Source organism: Cupressus sempervirens, chromosome 9, assembly GCF_028749045.1.
Source record: "Cupressus sempervirens isolate cs-2001-9-10 chromosome 9, ASM2874904v1, whole genome shotgun sequence".
In the NCBI taxonomy this organism is placed as follows: Eukaryota; Viridiplantae; Streptophyta; class Pinopsida; order Cupressales; family Cupressaceae; genus Cupressus; species Cupressus sempervirens.
Genome location: NC_143126.1, coordinates 480528410 through 480552385, shown reverse-complemented (window position 1 = coordinate 480552385; position 23976 = coordinate 480528410). Strand labels below are relative to the sequence as shown.

The 23976-nt window shown below is 36.6% G+C and overlaps 1 protein-coding gene across 1 annotated transcript in view; it reads right to left on the bottom strand.

The window, feature by feature from the left end:
- Nucleotides 1-22839, bottom strand: part of LOC149539422 (B3 domain-containing protein LOC_Os12g40080-like) — an 82860-nt gene extending 60021 nt beyond the window's left edge. The window contains exons 1-3 of the mRNA XM_089799207.1: nucleotides 22376-22839; nucleotides 21852-22287; nucleotides 21482-21762 (exon numbers count right to left, since the gene is read on the bottom strand). Coding sequence (XP_089655333.1) covers nucleotides 21482-21762; nucleotides 21852-22287; nucleotides 22376-22513 — 855 coding nt within the window. The 5' untranslated portion in view covers nucleotides 22514-22839. The remainder of the gene's footprint in view (nucleotides 1-21481; nucleotides 21763-21851; nucleotides 22288-22375) is intronic.
- Between the last annotated feature and the right edge of the window lie 1137 nt (nucleotides 22840-23976).

Here is a 23976-nt window from a genome sequence, read left to right as displayed (position 1 = left end):
AATTGATAGCCAGAGTCAAAATAGTAGAAAGGATGGTTATTTAGACATTCGAGATAAACTTATGAAAATAAGCCATGACATGTCTAAACAGTTGGTTGAGCACCACCGTATAAATGACATGTTATCTGACCCAGCTAAGGTGGATAAGTTGACTGGATTTCTATTTGGCAGATTTTCTCACAGGACAGATGACACAATTCCCAAGAACTTGCATGAGGAGTTTGAGAAACTAGCTGATAGCCAGGTAGAGGTCTCAGATTCTACTCTGCCACAGGAGGTGGTGGGAAAGGATATCACACAGATTGATAGTAACAGTCAACTTGATACTCAAATTGAGACAATTGTTTACAGGTCGTCAAAGGGTGATGCCACAGGTATTCAAGATGGTATAGTTACAACAGGCAGTGACTACAGTGTAGTGGGTTCAGATGATGGTTATGAGGATGTTGTTGTGCAGGATGGTGAGATACCTGGTAGAGATGAGCAGACATTGAACATTCATGACTTTGCTGAGAAAGAGTACCAGGCACAGTTAGATGCTTCATCACATGAGGTTGAGGCTGGTAGTACTTCACATGATTTGTCCAGCCAGCTAAAGGTGAACAAAGATAGTATTGTGACTTCATTATCTCATCATGACAGGTATGTGGAGTTAGTTGGTATTGGTCATATTATTCAGGTGAGGAGTTTGCTTGAGTTACCAGCTGATTCTAGTTTACAGATATGGACTCAAGATTGTTATATTGGCATTTGGGATTCAGTTGACAGGAGATCTTTAACACTTTTTGGTAGCAGTGTTTGTTTGGATGCTATCATGGATTTGATTAGCAGATTGCACGGTGTTGTCTTTTCTTGTGCTAGCAGCTTGTCCAATGTTGGTATTAGTTTTTATACACCCATGTTGGGCTTTGTTCATATATCTAGTCGACCATACTTGCTGGAATGTGTTGATGATATTTCATATTTGGCAGTGTGTATAGATGAGTCCCAAGATCATATTGACATTGATGACATCCAGGAGGATGCAGTGGGCAGTTTTGAAAACTTAGTTTCCTTGGGTATAGAGGAGTTGGACAGCAATGCTAATGTTTTTGATACTCCGTATGTTGATATGAGCTTTAGATTTGATTCACAGGATATGGATGGTAATACTCTAGAGACTAGTAACTTTGAGGACACTCCTTCAGACAGTGCATCAGAGGAGGTTTGTAGGAGACAGTCAAACCAGTGCCATCATGTGTCTAATCAATTGAGAGTTAGTGACCAAGACATTGCTATCACTTGCCAACATTTCGATGCTGCTCGTCAGTTGTTAGCAGTTTATGGATGGGGTTCTCCTACTAGTGATGAGCAGGGAGGAAGTTATCTTTCCTTGACAGAGATCCACTCTTTATGGGAGGCTATTTGGATTTTGAGACAAAATTATATGCAGTTGGTAGCCGACAGAGATTATCTTATGGAGTGGGGCAGTACAGCATATGATGCATTGTTGGCCAAGGAAGATGAGGTGAGTGAGCTTACTGAGCAGCTTGAGGTGACTTCTGAGATTCTTGAGAGTACACAGTTGGCTTTCAAGGAGTCACAGTTTCATTTGGCTAAGGTGATCATGGAGTTAGAGCGACTACAGTCTTTACCTGATTCTATACAGTCACAAGCTATGGTGTTTGGTGATCCGAGGATGTCCATGGCCGAGATTGTCAGAGACAGTGGAGATGGGGATGCATCCATTCTTGATACTAACATTGGCATATTAGGTTCATTCCCACTAGAGTCAGGTTCAGTTGAGTTGGGTGTTGTAGCAGATTGTTGTATGCTTGACATGGTGGTGGCCTCTAGTATTGATGGCACAGAGACTAGAGATGTATCAAAGATCATGTGTGATGTTGGTGAGTCGACAGTTGGCATGGTTCTTGCTAGTAATACTACTCCCTTGGTGATATCTTCGGAGGTAGTAGTCAGTTCCAACATGGTTAATGATCAATTGCAGTTAGTTTCATCTAGATTACAGTCTGAGCCACTGACTGAGATTGGCACATTCTATCGGCATTACACTATGAGGTACGCTCATCAATCTACCTTTGATGACCATGTTGATGAGATAATGATACAGATATGTACTTTGGTTCCTAGTGCTTATCATCAGTTATGGGGCAATTTGATGCCTCAAGATGAGAGTTGTGATGGGCATGACATGGTGATAGGTTTTGCAGTTGACAGCTTGATAATATGTGACTTAGAGCAGGAGTTTGGGAGTGATGCTTCAGTGGGTGTTGTTATTGATTCTACTCCTTTGGCTATGACATCTCCTGACTTAGCTAGTGATCAGTCACAGTGGGTTGTATCACTTTTTCATGGTGAGCTGTTGACTGAGGTTGGTTTTTTTAATCAACATTATATTGCAGGGTATGAACATCAGTTAGCATTTGATCCTTGTTTTGAGGAGTTGATGGCAGGAAAATTTGGTTTGGATTCCATTTCTTACTCTTTATCTTGTAATGTCTTTTCACCATCAGCAGTACATGGGAGTTATGGTTATGAGATAGTGGCCGGTGATTTGCAGAGTTGTGTTGACTGCAGGAGTTGTACAGTGTGTGGATTCTCCATACTTGGTACAGTTTCATTCGAGAGAATTCACCATTGTTACAGAGTTGGATTGTACATTCCGTATAGGCCAGTGGGATGCGTTGATGGTATTTACTGTGTTGGTAGTTTGATTTGTCCACTTTACTTGGATTCTGATGTTCTAAGAGTTTGTGTCTCATGGGTTTTTGACTATGGTAGTGGTGATTTTGGAGTTTGGTTGAGCTATAATTGTCAGTTTGATTATGGATTCCTCTTGGTCATATTGCAAAGGATATTGCAGGAGCCTGTGTTAATTGGTAGTAGTATAGTTCATGACTACATTTGGGATCCAGGTGGATTGATTGGTTTATTGTTCAGCCATTGCTTGAGGACAAGCAATGTTTGGGAGGGGAGGACTTGTCATGTCCCCTTTTCAAATAATTAAAAAATAATAATCTTTGCAAAGGCAGGCAGGCCCAAGAAAGTGAAGTTTCGGAAAAAGGGGGTTAATCTTTGGAAACCGTTGGATTAATAAATGAAAATTATTATTAAAATATGTTTCATTAACCTCTCTTGGACGTGAGTTACAGTTATGCCCTCTTTTAAAGGGTTTTGGAGGCATTTTGGGCTCATTCCAGAACTTGATTTTCGCTCATTCTTTGTTATTCTTCAGAGGCTGCCAAACTTGTGGAGAAGGAGACCTAAGAACGGGAGTTTGCAGGTTTCCAGGGAGACCCAAGAACGGGAGTTTGCAGGTTTCCAGGAAGGCTAAGGACGAGAGTTTGAAGCCATTCCATGTGCATGCTCATACAGAGTTTGCCTTTGTGCTGAACAGTGCAGATTTGTGAGTTTTCGGGTGTGTTTTTGTATGAGTTTGGTGTTTACAGTTGAGTATTTCATATCAGTTTGGGTTGCTGCTGTATATCAGACTTTTAAATGTTAAAATAGAGCTGAATATATATATTGGGACGTGATTAAACTTCTGAGATAGATTACTAGTTTTTTTGTGGTGTTTCCGGGCATATTTTGTGCTATTTCGGGAGCCCAATGAGCATAGTTTTGGTCCTACATTTTCGAGCTGTTGTGTAAAGGCTATACGGATCTGGAAATATCAATTTGTACGCTGTTATGCTGCTGAAAGTTCTGTAAAAATTTTCATTTTCAGATTTATTAATAATTTGTGAAGTTGTGAAGCTTTTAGCACTATTTTCAGCATACCCGATTTGGGGTTTCTTGAGAAATTTGGTGGATCTTTGTGATATCAGTTGTTTGATTTTGAAAATCTGATTAGAGGTGTGAAATACCATATCAAATCAAAAAAGGGGACATTTCATAACAAGTGGGCACCTGTCCGCGGGAGACATTACTGGCGGCCGCAGGCTCAGTCTCCTCTGCTTATCTGATTCCCTTCCGTGGATTTAAGCATGCCTTTCCGTGGGCTTTCTTCCGCGGACTTCTTCATCGGTTACCTGCAAAGGTTTTTTTTCCCTAAAGGACAAATTCAACACGGAGGAGTTAATATCAGTTTCATTGTTGAAAGGTACTCAGCAGGATAGGAAAGAGGCATAGCAACGGGCAAGCAAAGGAAGGAGCTAAAAAAATAAAAATAAAAAAACGACGACAGATTCAAATTGTTCGGAATGAGTAGAAAATGATGTCAAAGGGAAGGGGAAGCATCAGTGGTTGCTAGAAAGAGTATCAGATCAGAAGAAAATGATAGAAATAGTGTGTTCCGTGCATTTTTGTGTGGGTTTCAGAGTGTTGATTTGGTCTTGGCGAGCACACCTGGGGCGCTGCCCCAAGACCTCGTGAAGGGCATTGCCCCCTGGACCCCCAGTCATTGCGGATATTAGTCGTCAGTTGAGAAGACTTGAAGCTGCTGCAAGCATGGAGTGTCTGTGTACCAAAGGCACTAGGAGTAGGTGTTGGCCGAGAGGCTGTCTTGGTGGATGCATAGAGAGCTCAAGAGGAGTTGATCATCCAGTTGAGGGCAGTAGAGCAACACTTGGCTCAGTGTACCCAGGAATTGGAAGCAAAGAAAGCAGAACAGGTGGCTATCAAGGTCAGCTGTCAGATTGGCTAAGTATTGTGTTAGCAGAGGCTACAAGCACAGGACGAAGGTGAAAGTGATGTGTCAGAAGCAGATTTATCTTGTTGTAATTAGTCCGTTAATATATTTTGTCTCAGATATTTTGTAATTGTCGTCCAGAGACAACTTTTTCTTTTGTGGGGGATGATGTCATCGGTAGATACTATGTCAGCCGACTTGATTGTCGTCGATGTTTTTGTATTCTATAGCCGACATCGTCGATAAAGATTTTGTAGCCGACGAGTAAATAGTTTGTAGTGGACATAATGTTTGTGGCCGACAGACTCCTTTGGGAAGGTTTGGCGGATAGTATTTATATCCCATCTAGGATCATTGTAAATCATCATTCATCTTATGAAGCATAATGTAATGTTCTGGCATATGCAAATAATCTAAAGAGTTCTGTTGTTCATGTTCATTCTCTATGTGCATTTCTTAATTAACCTATGTGGTAAACATCAAGCTCGCATCATCTTCCAAGCCTTCAAGCAATTGCCATTGAACTCACATTTTCTCTATCACCACCATTGGGTTCTTATCTCGTTGAGGGGGTCTCTTTGTTTTACTTTATTGCATTCTTGTTGTTTATCGTTTTTTACTTTCATTAAAATTATCTATCACTATTTGTCATGTCTATTCGGTTGTTATGGGCGTGGAAACACCAAAATAGGGACTTGACTAAGGAAAGTTTCCAAACAGCCACCCAACAATTTCCCTTGTTTCTATCTATGCAAGTCACTTGGAGAGATGAGTTCAACATATCACTTCAGTAAGCATCGAATCAGGTTCTCTGTTATCCCTTCCATATTATTTTCATCACATTATAGCTTAACTATTATAGTATTTTTGTGCTCATTTATGTTTTGCATACTCATATTATCACTCTTATTTTACTTCGATCTATGTCACTTCCTTTCATACCATGTCTATACAAGATGCCAACATGCAGTGCTAGTGTCCTACCTCTGCACTATTTTCCAAGGCAAAGAGCTCATAGATTTTCGTGTCTGTTCTTCATAATTTGTTCATTTCCGATAATCCAAACATTTTAATCGAATCATTTATTTCAGTTATAATTGTTTATTTGTATTCAGTAATTAATCTTCATTAAACACGCATATTCAAACACTCAAGAACATACAAGAGAAACTCCTACAAAATCCACATTTGATCTTCCTAGCTGTGTCCTAGTATAAGTGAGGTGGCACAAGGGAAGGTTTCATCCCTTGAGACTTTAAGCAGTCTCTAGGTTGGTGCATTTTTTCCTTCTCAAAATATTTTTAAAAACTTTTTATACATTTTAGGGGGTTATAGTGCTGATAGCTGTTTCAAAGATGTCTTGATTTTTCTATTTTAAGTTCATTACTCAGACACAATGGCAGGAAGTAGAAGTTATAATTCAATTTCCTAAGCTAAGTCTTTTAAAATAGATACATGTTCACCATGTTGGCATTATATAATAATTATTAAGAAAAGGCCTAGTAGAGGGGTTTCTTTGGCGTTCTATCCATTGCAACATAAAGTATTCGAGCTTCTACTTTCGAGTCATCTCTTCACTTCCTTCCCTATCAAAACTATTCCTTCTAATCCATCCATCGATCCATTGGAGTGAGGAATTGGAGGAACAAATACTGGGTCCACTTGCTGAATTAGATTCACTATTTGCCTTAGATATTCCTTCAAGCATATGGCCTTTTCTTTGTATTTTATTTTCTTTCCAACTTCTTTGTATATCCTTTCTTCTAAAGCTTGGACTAATTTTTATGCCTCTTCAATCTCTTGCTTCTTGGTGGCTTGCCCAAACTCATGTTATTTGATGTCAAAGTCCTATAGAAGCATATCTCCTCTAGCCTTAGCGACTTTTAGAACCACATCGTGCATGCACATAGTTACCCTTTATGAGTTTTTTGAATCTTTGGGCTGGCTTCTTTTCATTTTCATTATCATCTCTCTTCGTAATTTCTTCTACACTCTTAACTAGTTGTGCAATCGTTGTTTTCCTTCTCTTTATCCTTTTCAACAACCATGAAGGTGTAGTAAAATCTTCCAATTCATCTTCTTGGTTTTGGTTTTGTACTAATTCCTTATTGACATTTTAATGTCCATTCACCTCTTGAGGTTGAACTTCACCATCATTTGAAAGGGCCTCTCTGTCAATAATCTCATTTTTCTCATCTTGATATTCTTCATTCCTTTGAGGGGTTGAATCTAGCTCTTGCTCATTCTGATCCAAAGGAACGTAGCTAGAACCCTTGCTTCTGATTCAGCTATAGCTTAGGCATACACTTCATTTTCTGGTATGGAATTTGTGTTTACTTTCCTCAAGGATGTACCAATTATTACGGGCTTCTATTTCTTTGAAGGTAGATTCATGCCCATGTCCTTTTTTCTTTTCTTCCCTTTAGTTTATGAGACCTTATCACTACCTCTCTTACTACTTTGGCTTTACATCCTAGTGCTCCTTTCTTGTGATTTCTCGCTTGACTCTTCCATAGGCTCTTCTACATTTTTCATCAATTAGTATGTCAATGGCAATCCCTTTGTTTGAAGCTTCACCACCTTCTTGTTTAACCATGCTTCAACAAATGTTGATTATTACCATAATAGCATCAAATTTTTAGTCCACTTGAGGATTCTCTACATCATCTTCAACTTGATTAGAAATTTGGAACCACTTAGTGGCTCAGAGAAATGTCACTGACATTCGAGAAAGTCACCTCTTACTTTCATGATCAACATATGCATTTGCCAAATGATCTTCAATATGTCCCACATGTTTGTATCTTACTCCATAAGCTCTTTTGATTTGGTGGCACGGATTGAAATGGAATCCTCCTCCATATATCCCTAAAGACTAATGCTCAAATTCCCTCTCTATTGCGACTGCTACTTGGAGGGATGAACCAGCCTTAGTGTCAAGACTAAGTGGAAATGTGATTCCTAGTGTATGCCTATGCTTTTGAACCCTATCATATGTCACCAATTACCTCACAACTTCCATAAGCACTAACTTGCTCAATGGAAACCTTGGAAATTTGATTGGGCATACTATACTCCCCAATACGCAGATATAGGTAAATTTTTTGAAAGTCAACATAGAATGACCCATACTCCATTACAAAATCCTTTGCTTCACTTAATAATCTCTTGACGGAAGTTCCTTACAGTACTATTTCTGTGCAGATACAAAAGGCATCATTTGCATCTTGAACCCATCCCTATTTAGAAGTCGCACTTGTTGATAATAATTGTACATCATGTATTGTCCTAATTTTGTTCCAACTACACCCAAACATTCCAATCCTTTGTACTTATGCATCCACAACATCATGTAGATCATGTATGAGCTTATGTAGAAAGTCAAGAAACCTATCCAAGTAATTAATTACATATCTAAGTTGTCACTAATCACCATTGCCAATCAAATCTTTCACTTGAATTAGTGATGCTCTTAATGAAGTAGCACATCCATGGCTTGAATAGTGCTCCTTGTGGACTACCCATCACTTGATTCAATAAGATTACAAGATCCCTTGTCTCTTCTTTAAAGTCTACCTTGGTCAACTTTGGTAAATTCATATTGTGCCTCCTTGACTCTAGCCATTCCCTGTTGACCAAGGTGGTGTAATCATTCTTCCTCTTATCAAAACCTTTCATAGCAAACTCTTGTGTTCTGATTGTGCCATCCTTGTAATACAGGATATTGAATACATCTTTAATGTCATCCAGTGTAATTACAATAACGGGAGTTCCTTTAGGAGTTAGTACTTGTGTCAATATCATATCTCTCGGCACACTCAACTATCAGCTCACGCCATTGCTTGGTTGGAGGAAAAACAGCTCCATTAACTATACCACTTTCTAGTATCTTCTTTGTCTATGGTGATGAATTTGTTGGAATATTCTATCCCTTATCAACTTCATGTTGTATAGGCCCAACTTGGTATCATTGATTTTCTTCCATTTGGTTGTGAAATTTGTCTCTGGAAGAATATCTTGTAGATCATACTTGAGTTGTGCTGCTATTTGTTGTTTTGAGCTCATTCCATCTTTAGATGCTTTGGCCTTTTGTTTTGAGCCTTCGCCTCCATTAGCTCCTGTCATTCTTCAACTGGCCACATACACCTTATATTATACTTTTCATTTACATTTATGATTAATTGCAAGGATTCAACTTACTTTCATAATTCAGGATATATCAATGAGAGTCATTTATGAAAATCTGATTTAACACAAGATTGCATAATCTTCATCATTATATGAAACCCCACTCATTAACCGCATTTCCAAGACATTGAAGGTATTGTGAAAACCTTACCAAAGGCAAGACGCCATGCTGCTGATGAAAATCAGAAGCGCACACCTACAGGTTTACAAAGAAATTGATGTTTTCATGCTTTTCCAAATTCTGATTTCATCTTGCCAACGTGATAAATCTCGTTGTCTCTTGTAAATAAGGCTGGGTTTGATGTAATTCGCCTCCTGTAGAACTGGTTTCAATCTAGAATGCTGATTCAGAGCCCTCCAGTATTCTGTTATCCCTAAAAAATCAGAATTTAGCAGCCCAGATATGTCCAATTGATTTTCTCTTGAATATTCTCCTTCACTCTCTGTAGAGATTTTGGAGGCAATAACCAAATAGTAAATACCACAAATTAGGCTTCCAAATCTGAATATAAGTTTTTCCCAAACAGGGCAAAGTATGGATGCACAGAGATTGCTGCTTTCTTATCCAACTACGCAGCAAAAATCAAAACAAATGGAAACAATTACAAAAGTGCTGGAGTATGCAAGTTATGTTCTTGCTTTCTATTTGAAACTGAAACAAAACAATACATCCATACATTTGAAAAATAAGATTCTATAGTTAACAAGTCTACTGCTGTTACAAAACAAAAACGCAGCACTACAGAGCTGCAAACAAAACCGCATTTGCCTAGAGCAATCAGTACTCTACAGAGCAATACAATAACAGACTTAATATTAAATCATCTCTGCTGAAACAGAGTACAAAATAATACTATTTGCTGCTGCAAATATACATGCTATGTTCTGAGCTCTGTACTTGCTTGCATATGCACTCTACTAACCAATAACCAGTCTCCTCTATTTATAAATCTGGAGACTTAACCACTAAGTAAACAGTAAGGAGCTTCAAAACTTAATTGGTAAGTTATGCAGGAAACGGGATTGGATTTCTGAACCAAATTTAATATTGACCTGCTGACATGCTTAAGTAGCTTAAGCCCCTGGAGGCTCTGGAAAGTAAATGACCTGCTCAGGAAAGGATAAAAGTAATCTGACAGATCTGGCAAAAAATTGATTCAAATTAATCAGTAAATTCCAACACTCCCCCTTTGTTCTAATCACCAAAACAAATGCTCATGATCATGCTTGATGAAAAGGCCTATATAATCTTATTACATTAAAGAATTTAATCCCACTTCTAGTCATGATGAAAAGGCCTATATAAGAGCACCTATTAACTGGAAAGCAAAAATGTTGATGGCACAACTTAGAACTAGTTCACATCAGCTGCGATGTGAAATTGGTAGATGGCAAGTTCCAAAGTAAGAGTGGGCAAACAGAACATGTTTATTCTGTAATATGGGAACAGTTGAGATAGAGCAGCACTTTGTCAAGGAGTGCCTAGCTTACAATGACATCAGATCTGGTTATACAAAAATACTGCAGAACAAGGACTTCAATTATATATTTTAGGAAGATCAAGTGAAGAGAACAGCGGATTTGATTATCAAACTTCAAAGAAGGAGAGACAAGTTATCCAAAACTTTGCAACTGACTAGTTCGGCTCCTGACTCGAGAGGGTGATTGCATGGGTCCCATAGACTACTTTAGTCTCGTGAACGTCATTAAAATCTATCATATCATTCAAATCAACAATGCCTAAGTTCTTTCTTAGCGGCTGAAAATTTCCAATGCTTAAAAGCTTGGTGAAAATGTCTGTCAATTGCTGCTCACACCTGCGAAACTCCATATGTATTTCACCATTTTCAACTTGTTCTCAAATAAAATGATACTGATTTCTATATGCTTACTTGTACCATGAAAAATAGGATTTTTGGTTAAAGCAATCGAAGGAATATTATCACAAAATATGGTGGTTGCTTCCATTTGTTCTTCCTTTAAATCAGCCAAGATCCTTCTCAGCCAAACCGCTTGACATGTTGCATTTTCTGCTCTATATACTCAATCTCAGTTGTAAATTCGGAAACTATAAGTTGCTTCTTAGAAAGCCAAAAAATTTACATCATAACCCATATGAAAAACATAACCAAAAGTACTCTTTCTATGATCTAGACTTCCTGCCCAATCACTATTTGTGTAACCAACTAGCCTAGAATCATTTTCAGTAGTATATAGAATACCACATCCTTTGGTGCTATTCACATACCTTAGGATTCTTTTACCTGCTTGCTAATTAGTGCCCTTTGGAGTTTCCATGAAGCTAGAAATCAAACCTATTGCATGCATAATATCAGGCCTAGTTGCTGTTAGAAACATTAAACTTCCAACCAAACTCTTAAACATAGTTGGAATCACATTGTTGCTACAATCTTCCTTACTCAATTTAAGACCTATGGTTGTTGGTGTTGGGGCTTCCTTGCTGTTTAACATTCTAAATCTTTCTAAAATCTGATTAGCATATTTCTCAAGATAAAAATACCATCATGCATTTGTTTGACTTCTATGACTAGAAAATATCTCAAGATTTCTAAATCTATCATTTTAAGCTCATACTTCATAGCTTATTTGAAGTTAGCAACAAGGCAATCATCAACCCCAGTAAAAATCAGATCATCAACATATAAGACAATAATTAAAATCTTACCATCTGCTTCCTTAAAGTAAAGAGGGGGCTCACCATCGCTTTGTTGAAGCCATTGCTCATCAAATATGAGTCAATCTGGCGGTACCACACTCTTGGCGCTTGCTTCAGCACATAAAGAGCTCTCTTTAGCCTATACACTTTATCTTCTTCACCCAAAACTTCATAACCAAGTGGCTGATCCATATACACTTCTTTCAACACACCATTAAGGAAAACAGATTTCACAACCATTTGAAATACCTTCCACTTGTGCTAGGCTGTAATTGCTATGACAACACGCACAATTTCCATCCTTGCAAAAGGTGCATATGTTTCATCATATCTTTACCAAACTATTGTTTATATCCTTTGACCACCAAATGTGCTTTATGCTTATCTATTTTTCCTTCAGCATTACACTTGATCTTATACACCCATTTCACTCAAATAACTTGCTTGTTGGGAGGCAAATTAGTTAACTCCCAAGTTTCATTTCTTTCTATTGCATCTATTTCCTCATCCATGGCCTCACACCATTTTTCTTCTTTTACAACTTCTTCAAAGTAAACTGGATCACTTTGAGAAAATAATGCAAAATTACTATTCTCATCAAAATCATTATATCTTTCATTTTGATAAATCTCCCTTAGATTTTTAGTCTTTCTTGGTAGAAGGGAGGCAAAAGTAGGATCAAAACTCTCATTACTATTGTTGTGTTGTATAGGTTGTATCCAGAGCTATCTGGACTATCAACTCTATGTGTATTCATCTGGAGTTGTCCAGAGCTATTAGGAGCGAACTGTCTGGCTATCTCTAGTTGCTTCTTTTTCTGCACATTTCTATCAGGAGCAATCTAGAGTTGTCTGAAGCAATTTGTGTTTGCTGCTGCTTCATCTTGTTGATCATCATACTCATCATCTCTATCAATAATAGGAAATTTACTTGAAGTGTTAGATAATGCATCCACTGAGTCATCCCGTGACTCATTCTCTATGAACTCAACATCTCTTGAAATAATGATCTTCTTGGTAACTGGGTTATACAATCTATATGCCTTAGATTCTGAACTACAACTTGTGAAGATACACTTCACACCCTTATCATCAAACTTTTGTGTTTTTTCTTTTGGTACATGTGCATATGCTACACACTCAAACACTCTCAAGTGTTCAACTGTCCATCTATGCCTTGCACATGCCTCAAGAAGTATCTTATCATAGATTGCCTTTGTAGGACTTCTATTAATCAAGTAAATTGTTTTTGCTACAGCCTACCCAATATTCAGTTGGGAGACCTTTTGCTTTCATCATGCTACTTGCTATCTCAACAATAGTTCTATTCTTTCTTTCAACTACTTTGTTTTGTTGTGGAGAGTAACTGGCTATTAGCTCTTTTCGTATACCATTTTGCATGCAAAATTTTACAAAAATACTGGAGGTATACTCTCCTCCTCTATCTGACCTTAAGACTTTGATACAATGCCCACTTTCATTTTCAGCTTGGGATTTAAACTCTAAAAACTTATTAAAAGCCTCAAATTTACTTTTCAAAAAATACCTATGTTCCCCCAAGTTTTCAAGACGGGGACAATAGGGGATGGCGGGACAGGTTTCCAGAACGGAAAATGTTTTTGGCAATTTTGGGACGGGGGTATAATTAAATATATAGGAAAATTTAAAAATATACACTGAAATTTGCAAATATACATGCCATTCATATGAAACTAAGCAAAAAGAATGTCATTTAAACATTATAGAACCTTAACATACACCATTTGGATGTCATCTAAGAAATAATAACCAATTTCAGTACTCAATTGTCACAACTCAATATGCATATCAATATGTGAACAAAAATATTTAAATATAAGTTTAGCAGTGAGCAATTTCATAAAAATTTGGAAATCTAAATATGCCTAAAGGCTAGAGGGCTGTCATAAAGTTTCATGATCATGATCAAGTTCAACATAGAAAACAAAATATAGAAAAATGAAGCAGACTGTTGCTCCTATTTTGCCTCTACCACCATGACATCAAAATCAGAGTCCTCCTAACTATCATGCTCCATAGGAAGCATAGTCTCATCTAATAGAATCCCAACCAATGGTGTTGTCTCATCCTCATCTATCTGGGCCACATCCTCAGGCTTAACATCCCACCGCAAAGATGGACTCTGCCTATACTCTAGAGTCTAATGATCTGCAATTCAAAGAGCATGATGCACTACCACTAGCTTCTGTATTCATTTACAGGTAAGTCTGTTCCTCTTGACAGAGTGGATCAATGAATATGTGGACCAATTCCTCTCTATAGTTGAGGAACTAGCAACTCGTGCAAGGATGCGAGTGGCAAATACTTTTAACTCAGGTGTATCTCTCCAATGCCAGGTCCACCATCCAATAGGATCTCTTTGTGCCAGAACCGCTCTATCCAACCTTGCTTGTGGCTTACCCAAGTTTGGGCCACGAAGGTTGGTGAGGTCAAGGAACTATGCACTAAGAGTAGAGACCTCTTGAGTTGAATACATCTTATCAATGGCTCTTGTGAATGCATCCAATACCTCAGGATCATCACATGGGAGGCCCTTTCCACCCAATTCTGCATACCATTTGTGATTTAGAGAAAAGGCTGTCATATGAAGCAGGGTATTCATTATATTCCACCTTTGCATCACAATAGACCTAATATGCTCCTCACAAAACTCCAATGTAGGATCCTTCGCTGCAACAATTCTCTTCATCTTCTCCAACATGCTGTCAAAAGTCTCATATATCTCTCCCAAACTAGGAGTGTCAGTATCAGCATATCTAATGACATCTACAATGGGTGCTATAATAGAGCAAATATATCTGCAAGGTGCAAACAACAATTAAAATGAGAATTTGAAATTTAAATTTTTTTAATATGAAAATCAGCAAGCAAAAGGCTAACATTTAATTTAAGAATCAGCAACTTACTTCATTATAGACCACCAGCTCTCATCAAGAATTCTTTGCTTCACCGCTTTTCCTTTAGAAGACTTGGAATTGGACCATCTTCCCCACTTTGGATTCACACCATCAATTGGAGGGCCTCATACACCTCAATCATCCTCTCCATCAAGATGAAGTATGTGCAATACCTATAGAGACAATTATAAATTAAAATAAAGTTAAACATTAATGACTAAACACAGCATATGTAAGTTTGTAACAATTATAAATATAAATAAAATTTAAGCAAATTAAAAGTAAACTATAATTAAAATTGGCATACTTTGTCTTGGCTGGTTTGAAGAACTCCTTCTTAGAGAAGGACCTGAATAGAGCAAGTGAAGTTTGGTGGTTGCATATAAACATTTGCACTTCTCTAACACTACTTGTTTCACCTATTCAATCTTTTGTATGTCTTTAAATGCATTGTTCAATGTATGAACACAACAAGGGGTCCAAAAGATGTGCCTATAAGCACCCTCTACCATCAAACTAGCTGATTTGCACATAGGTGCAGAATCTACAATAACCTGTACTACACTAGCCAACCCAACCTCCTTTATGGCATCTCTCAAAATGGTAAACTGGATTCTACATCCTTCTTCTTTCCTAAGCAATCTATGGCTTTCAAAAAATAAGAGCTAAAAAGGGATGTGACAATGATATTGATGAGTGGCCAATGTCTAACATCGGTCCACCTATCCATCACAATAAAGCAATCCGTCCTAACCCAAGTATGTTTCATATCCTCAAACAACAAAGAAACCCTTAGAGTAATCTTCATCTAAAATGATGGTTTGTAGCTTATACTCACCAAGGGGTACAAATGAAGGATTCATATTCAATATATCTTTCACCATTTGTTTAAAATAAGTGGAGCAGGCTACATGATATGGGATAACATTAGCAACAAAGACTCTACCAATGGATGCCTCACACTTTTCCTTTGCATGTGCATTAAAAAAACTTTCCACCAAGCCCTTCTCACCACTACTCATCTTCCTCTTCCCTCTAGACTCAGTAGAGCTGCCACTAGAACCAATAGCGGATGACATATACCTATATGATTGTGATTGAATAGATCATGATGTCACTATCAAATTTTGCCCCACCATTTCAGCCTCTAAGTACAATCTTTGGCATTCCAATCTTTGTGCATCAGTCAAGTTAGGACAAGCTTTGACTTCATGGCATGCAACACCTAAAAAGTGTGAGTTCACCCTTGTATAACTGCCCCTAAAATCATCAAGATAAACATGGCAATCTCACACTCTAGTCCCTCCTACATTCTTTTTATCCTTTAACCTAGGTGTGACAAATTGGAGAAGAGGTTATTTCCTATTGAAAGGACCCTTCACAAAATCCTTCATGATGGCAGAAGGGTATTTAAATGAATAAGTTTTAGGATCAGTTCTTTTCCTAATCCCACTACTAGTAATATCACCCCCCAAACACATTTTTCTCCTCATCACCACTACTACTAGTACTTTCACTGCTGCTCATTGTGCCTTGTTTTGAGATTTGAATATGCAATGAAAATATAAGCTGAAACAATGAAAAATAAAATTAAAAAAAATCAAACTTCTCATGCTACAAATCTATATAAAAAATGGAAAATAGAAGCATAAAGAGTTTCATGCTTGGTGCACAATAGAGGAAGCTCAAACCCCTTCTCAAGCTCTTGGAAGCAAAAAATCACCTCCACTTCTTGCAAAATAAAAACCCCAGCAAGCTACAACAGACTCCAACTTCACAAAAAAAACCAAACACATGTCAAAACAACCACAATGTGTTGTTTTTGACCTATTAGGGCATTTGGAGGGGCAAGGCCCATTGGATGACCAAGTTGGGACAAGCAAAACAATATTTTTTGTTTTAATTTTTTTAAGCCTTAGAAAAATGGGGATGGCTAGTCATCCCTGATACAGTCGGGGGACGTCTAGACACCCTCTTTTCATACCAAGGACGGTCGGTCGTCCCCTAGTTTTTTCCCAGTTGGGGACATCTCTTGCATTTTTTGCCAAAATGGGGATGGTGGCAGGACGTCCCATACCCGTCCCCCCAACCTGAGGACATCCCTATCTCGGAAACCTTGGCTTTTCAAGTGAGGACACGTCCTCAAGGTACGTCAGAAAATACACCCATGTTCTATGGCTGAAATCACCAAATAAGAGTCATTAGATAAGTACTCCTTCCTATAGAAGTAACTTGCATAGGATCAACTAAATTAGTATGCACCAACTCCAATGGTGCTCTAGCCCTTGTAGAATTACCAGAATTAAAGGGCATCCTATGTTGCTTCCCCAAAATGCAAGCCTCACACTTACTACTGGACTCTACAATACTTGGCAAACCATCCATCATTCTTTTCTTGGATATTAAATTCAAACCAGCATAGCCAAGATGTCAATACCTTAAATGCCATAACTTGGAGGGGTATTCAATCATATTTTTTAAAGCTGATTCCTTTTGTACGACTATACATACTTTCTTGGGATAGATTAAGAGGAGATGAATGCCTCAATCTTTAATGGAAACATTTGGTTCTTTGTCATTTGGACTACTACAACAACTTTCTTACTCTCAACTTTCTCATGAAAAACAAATTTGTCATTTTCCAACAACACTTTGTATCCATTATGGATGAGTTTTGTCTGATATTCATTAGATTGTGCTTAATACTAGGGGCAAAATAAACATTATGAATTTATTTCTTCTCACCTTGCTTGGTGTAGATCATAACAGATCCTTAGCCCACAACAGGAACACTTCCATTATTCCCCATCTTAATTTCAGACTTATAATTCTTATCAATGAAAGAAAACAAACTTTCATTCCACTCGTGTGATTACTACAGCTGCTGTCCAAATACCAAACTTCAAGGCTTCCTTCTTCACCAATATTGCACATGATGAAGACTCTATTGTTATTTCTTTCTCCAACATTTACATCAACTACATCAGCATTTCGTTGTGGCTGATCACTCTGTTTCTTCCAGCATTCATTTGCATAATGCACAAACTTGTGGCAATAATACCATTCAATATTTCTCTTATTAGAGTTGTTATTTCTTCTTCCTCCTCAAGGGGTAATCTGATAGTTATTTGCTCCCTCGTGGCCTAAGGCTCTTGCTGAGCTTTCTCCTCCAGCATTTCTTTGTGAGAAGTTTCCGTGTCCTCTAACTCTAGAACCACGTCCATATTTATTTCTTCCTCTCCCCTTGCCTCTTGCATTGGCTTGAGCTCTGAAAGCTAGCTCTTGGGAGGAGTTTGCAGACCAATTTATGCAATGCTCATGAGCATGGAAAGAACTAATCAACTCATCAATTCATCAATAGTTAACTTGGACAAATATTTTGACTCTTCAATGGCGATCATAGGTGTATCAAATTTTTAAGGTAAACTCCTCAATATTTTCTCCACTCCTCTTTGTTCTTCAATCTCTTCTCCATTAGTCTTCAACTGGTTTATCAAGTTGGAAACTCTAGAGTTGAACTCTGAAATATATTCATTTTCTTTCATAAGAAAAGACTCAAACACTCTTTGAAGCATCTGCAACTTCACAACACGAACTTGATCAATTCCTTTAAATGTTGTTTCAAAAATATCCTAAGCTTCTTTGGAATAACTAGTTGTTTCTATTCTTGGAAATAAAGCCTCTGTCAAGGCTGCTTCAATCAAACTCATTGCCTTGGCATTTTTCACTCTTGTCTCTCTCAACTGAGTCTTCTAATTATTTGTGAGGGTAGCAAACAAAGCAGGGTCTGTAGCATCTGTGAAATCACTTTTCACAAGATCCCACAAATCATTTTCTATCATAATGGTCTTCATTTTTCTTGCCCAAACATGATAGTTTTGTCCATTAAAGGATGGTGCTTGCTACCAAACCTTTCTTTCATCTCCAGCCATGTCTCTTGTATGATAACTTCAAACACCCAACAAACACTAAATGCCCAAACTCACTATGATTAAGGGCTCAATAAATCTGATACCATGTAGAGATTTTGGAAGCAATAACCAAATAGAAAATACCACAAATTAGGCTTCCAAATATGAGTATAAGTTTTTCCCAAACAGGATAGAGTATTGGATGCACAAAGATTGTTGCTCCATTATCCAACTATGCAGCGGAAATCAAAACAAATGGAAACAATAACAGAAGTGCTGGAGTATGAAAGTTATCTGCTTGCTTTCTATTTGAAACTGAAACAAAACAATACATCCAAAAATCTGAAAAATAAGCTTCTACAGTTAACAAGTCTACTGTTGTTACAGAACAAAAACGCATCACTACAGGGCTGCAAACAAAACCATATTTGCCTAGAGCAATCACTGCTCTACAGAGCAATACAATAACAAACTTAATATGAAAACCTCACTGCTGAAACAGAGTACAAAATAATACTATTTGCTACTACAAATATACATGCTCTGTTCTGAGCTCTATACTTGGTTGCATATGCTTGCATACACACTCTACTAACCAATAACCATTCTCCTCTATTTATAAATCTGGAGACTTAACCACTAAGTAAACAGTGAGGAGCTTAAAAGCTTAATCGGTAAGTTATGCAGGAAAGGGGATTGGATTTCTCGACCAAATTTAATATTGATCTGCTGACATGCTTGAGTATCTGAAGCACCTGGAAGCTCCTGGAAAGTAAATCACCTACTCAGGAAAGCATAAAGGCAATCTGACTGATCTGGGCAAAAATCTGATTCAAATTAATCAGTAAATTCCAACACTCTCAGTGTGTCTTGCTGTAAAAATCTATATTGCCACTCCAGATTTGCAATCTAGATGGTCTGATTTTCTTACCACAATTACCTTTACACCAGCCAATTGGTTGGGGAGGCTAAAAGATAAATTAAAAACAATTCATTTGATTGAATTGCAGTGCCCTCTTAAATTTTTTGGCTCTTAAATTTGAACATGGGCTCCTTCATTCAATAGAAAATCGCATCATTCCATCCATACTAAATTGCATCTCTATTGTATTTAAGAATCATCTCCTTCATTCAATGAAATTGCAACATTTCATTTGCTATAAATCATCTCTTCTCTTTAAATAAAATTGCACCATCTCTATATTCAAAATTGAACCCCCTTTGTATTAAGGATTGTATCCTCTGGGCCTTGGAAAAAAAATCAACCCCATCGCATGAGTTTTAAATCTCATCTCCTTATTCAATGAAACTGCAGCCCCCTCTATATGAATCGCATTTCACCCACATTGAAAATCAAGCCTCCTCATTGGGTTTAAAACCAATTTCAAAAGCCTTATATTCAATTTCAGTTCCATCTCCCTCATTTATAAAACTGATGCCTTTTCATTAAATTCAATCCCTCATTACATATGTAGTTTTCTCCAGTGTGGATCGGCCCATGTTGATTTTCATTATTAAGGCCTCTCATCAAATGCAAGCCTCCTCTATAATTCGATCCATTTTCTCCCTCATGTAATTTGCACCACTACTCCAGCCTGATTTGCAAATTCGATGAGGGCTTGGACTTAATTTGTGGTTGAAATCGCACATTAATCTTGTAGTGGAAATCATCATGGAGTTAGGCAAATGTTATGTGGAAACTACCACTCACTTAGGCAAACTTGGGATCCAATTGTGTTAAGTACACTATACTCAGAAAAAATCACTATGAATGAAGTGGAAACCACCACCAAGTTAGGCAAAACAATCATACATCAGTCGAAACAACCCATGGCTTAGGCAACTTTAAAACTCATTTAGTGGAAATGCAAGGCCACTTATGTGAGATATACGATTGCTTGGTGGAAATTCCTACAACTTAGGCAAAGTGCTGCAAATGATAAGTGGAAAACATCATCCACTTACGTGAACTTGACAATGTAATGGTGGAAATCAGAACTGACTTAGGCAAGTGCATACAAAAATGTGAAAATCATCATGGAGTTAGGCAAACTTGAAGCATAAGGTAGAAATTCACATCAACATAGCGAGCTTCAATTCAACTCAAAATGAAGTGATTTAAATCTGATTTTTTTTTCATATTTTCAAGTTAGTTTGTGTTCCTAAGTTATTCACACCCAAGCTGCTCATTCCACTAAGTCGTCATACTCCCTTGATAGTCAGTCACCACCAATTTTATGTTTCCATTAAATTGCCAATCCACATGAACAAAATTTCCTTAAGTCTGATTGCACTTTAGCAGTCTGATTTCAAACATTGTCCAACATTGCTTGTCATGACTAATTCCTTGTCTCACTCTCACTCATTGAAGCTCAGATTCTTAAAATGCCAAATCTACTCAAACACTAACACCTACAGAAAACTAAACTAAAACCAGCTGAAAAGCAAAGGGAAAGAGTGGGTCTCTATGTTTCATGGGGCGATGGCCTGAAGACCTCACAACAGGAAGGTGATCAATTATGGTATACTTGTGGTAGGTATTCCCCAGGGTATGTATAACAAGTAAGAACTAAAGAAGGTTGAGGCATGCGTAATACAGAAGATAAATGAAAATGCCTATTTAATTGATTTTCCTTAAGGTATTGAGATCAATCGTGCATTCAATGTAGCAGGTCTTTACCCCTGCCATTTTGATACTGAAGTTTGGACAAATTTGTGATGACAATGGGCGGAGATTGGATCATATCATTTACCCCAGAAAAAGAGAGAACAAATTGAGAAGAAAGTAGAGACTAAGGTTGTTGCTACAAGATCTCAAAATTATAAAATGTATTAATTTAAATAGGCTGGTTTACTTGACTCCAACAACACCTGGGTCAGTGAAGCAGATCTCTTGAAGTTCTCCAATTCGGACTCTTATGGTCCTCAAGTTTCAGAGTACTTCAAAGACGGAAAGGATAATGTAAATGGAGATTCTTAGACTAAAATCTGCAAGTTGGCTCCTGCAGGGATGCATTTCTATTTGTTTTTGTGTTACCTATCTGTGGCTATAAAATCACAATAATGTATATAAGTTGAGAATTTGCTCTGAACACATTTTTCCTAATTAAAAATCATGAACAAGGAAAGACTGAACTTACAAATCTGTATCCGCCCGTAACTGAACTTTCAGTCATTAGCTTCACAAAATTTGGATTCTCTGTAACGCTCTGCTTCGAAACTTCTGCAGCAAATCTTTTGGAGCTACTTTTATTTTTGGTTCGAGTAAGAGCATTTTGTGTTTCCTGAACTTTCTTCAGGTAATTTTTTCTTCTCTCGCAAGAGGTATTTTGTGCTTTCTCGACCTTCCTCAGCTTACCTTTCTTTTCTGTGCGAAGGGGCCGTAACCCAGAAACACTGGGTCCCATTTCAAGTGCAAAATCTGTTCCAGGAAGGAATATTTCAGTACATATGAGAAAACAAGTATTTAGTCATAAATGAATTTTCTGTTAATATTGTCGTGGAGTATACCAGGTTCCGCCAAATTTTTCAACGCTGGATTGCATGCCAGCTCTAGCTCTGTGTCTTGTTCCTCTCCAGCAGTTATAATCATATCGTCTTCACTGCTCTCCTCCTCAACATGAATTATTTCGAGACAAGCACATGATTTCTCCCCATGATTGGAAACCTCGGAAGGATCAATTTCCTCTTTAGCGCACTGTTTTTCATAGCCATTGGCTCTAAACATTTGCACGATAAAATCAGTACGAGTGACATGTCTGAAAACAACAATATCTCCATCATTCAGACAATTATCAGAAATAAAACTATCCCACCCATTTCTGAAATTTGCAAGGCCATTATTAACACACAATTTTATTGGCCACGAGCGGCCATTTAATCCGATAAAAAGGGCGTTTTTGCAGAGCCCATCCTGCATTTCACCTGCAAACTTCCACGGGAATTCCTGAAACGAATAATTAAATTCATCACTAACATGGTTATTTTTTCAAATTTTTCATACCAGAAACTAAAATTTGTTTGTATTAACTTACCAACAACGAAGTAAAGTCGCCTGTCATAACCTTATAAAATGATAACCCGTCGGAATTGAAAAGCAAATAAGGGTGGCGAGTTACACAGACAACACAGCATGTTCTGCAAGCACGCTCATCACTCTCCATTCCTGACATTGCTCCAAAATTCTTTCTTTGATAAGCGATGGATGAACTAAATTTCCATTTTTCTTAAGTGGGTTCAGATGAAGAAAAGTGAAGGAATCATATGATGAATAAGAGTGGGATGGACAGTGCGTATCGCAGCTACGCCTATCGAGCCATTCGATGTTCCCATCAATCCAATTTCTGCTCGTGATATATACCGAGATTGAAGAACTTATCCTCATGATTCATAGTGAAATTGAAGAAGTTCTCCTCAGCCGATCGTGCGAAAGGTGGTCGCTTCACGGATTCCAGATCTGGCGTTCTTTACCAGATCTGATTTTTTATTCTTTTCTAGTATTATATTTTTCCTATTTAATCGTATATGGAGGTACCTCGTGGTGTTTTTTAGAGCCTTATGCATTCATGTAAGCGCTAATATCACGTTAACACTAATTAATCAAATCAAAAATATTTAAAAGATTATATGAAATTTTAAATGTTTTTATCTTTTTCTAATTTTTTATTATTTTATAAATCATATTTTTCATTTATTCTATTGGTCCCTACTATTACTATTTTTGATGGGAGAGAAAATTAATTTTTTCAACAAAAATACAAATATTTTCTAACCATTAATTTATGCATTAATTATAACTTTATCTTTTTTACATTTATGACAAGTTGATAAGATTTTATTTTATTTTTTTCAATCATTTTATCTTCCTCAATAGCAATATAATTTCAATATGTTATATTTTCGATATGTCTAATCAATATTAATTCTCAATAGCAATATAATTTCAATATGTTATATTTTGTATTTGAATTTCTAATTTTTTTAAAACTTTGATTTTTTAATAAAAGTAGTTAAATTATTACTATTATTTTACTTTTATAAAAATAAATTAAACAATATTATTTTCTAATTATATTTTATAATAGTGTTTGTAATATGTATAATTGATAAGTGTTAAATTTATAAATTATATCATGTATTATTAGTAATATTTTTTATTTAAACAATTTATCATTTAGTTTAAGTATATTTAAAACTTAAATATATTTTTTAATATTAAATTAATAATTATATTTTACATTAAAAAAGAAGAAGAAATAATTCAATTCTAAAAGATATATAAATTATTATTAAGTTTTTGTAAACTATGTATTAAAATTAAATAGTTATATTCTATTTCTTATTTATTACATCATATTTATTCATCGACATCAAATTTATATATATTACATCTATTTATTATTTACAAATGTACATATTAAATTATATAGATATTATTTCATAATTAAAAATTACTTAATTTTATGAAAATTTTGGAAATACAAAACATTAAATAGTGAACCTTCTCTAATTGTGTAAAATTAAACAATTAGTTTTACTTATAAAATATTTTTATATTTCAATACATTTCATTTTTCCTTATACAAATGTGAGTTTTAATATAAAAATTAAATTGTTAGTTTTATTAATTAAAATA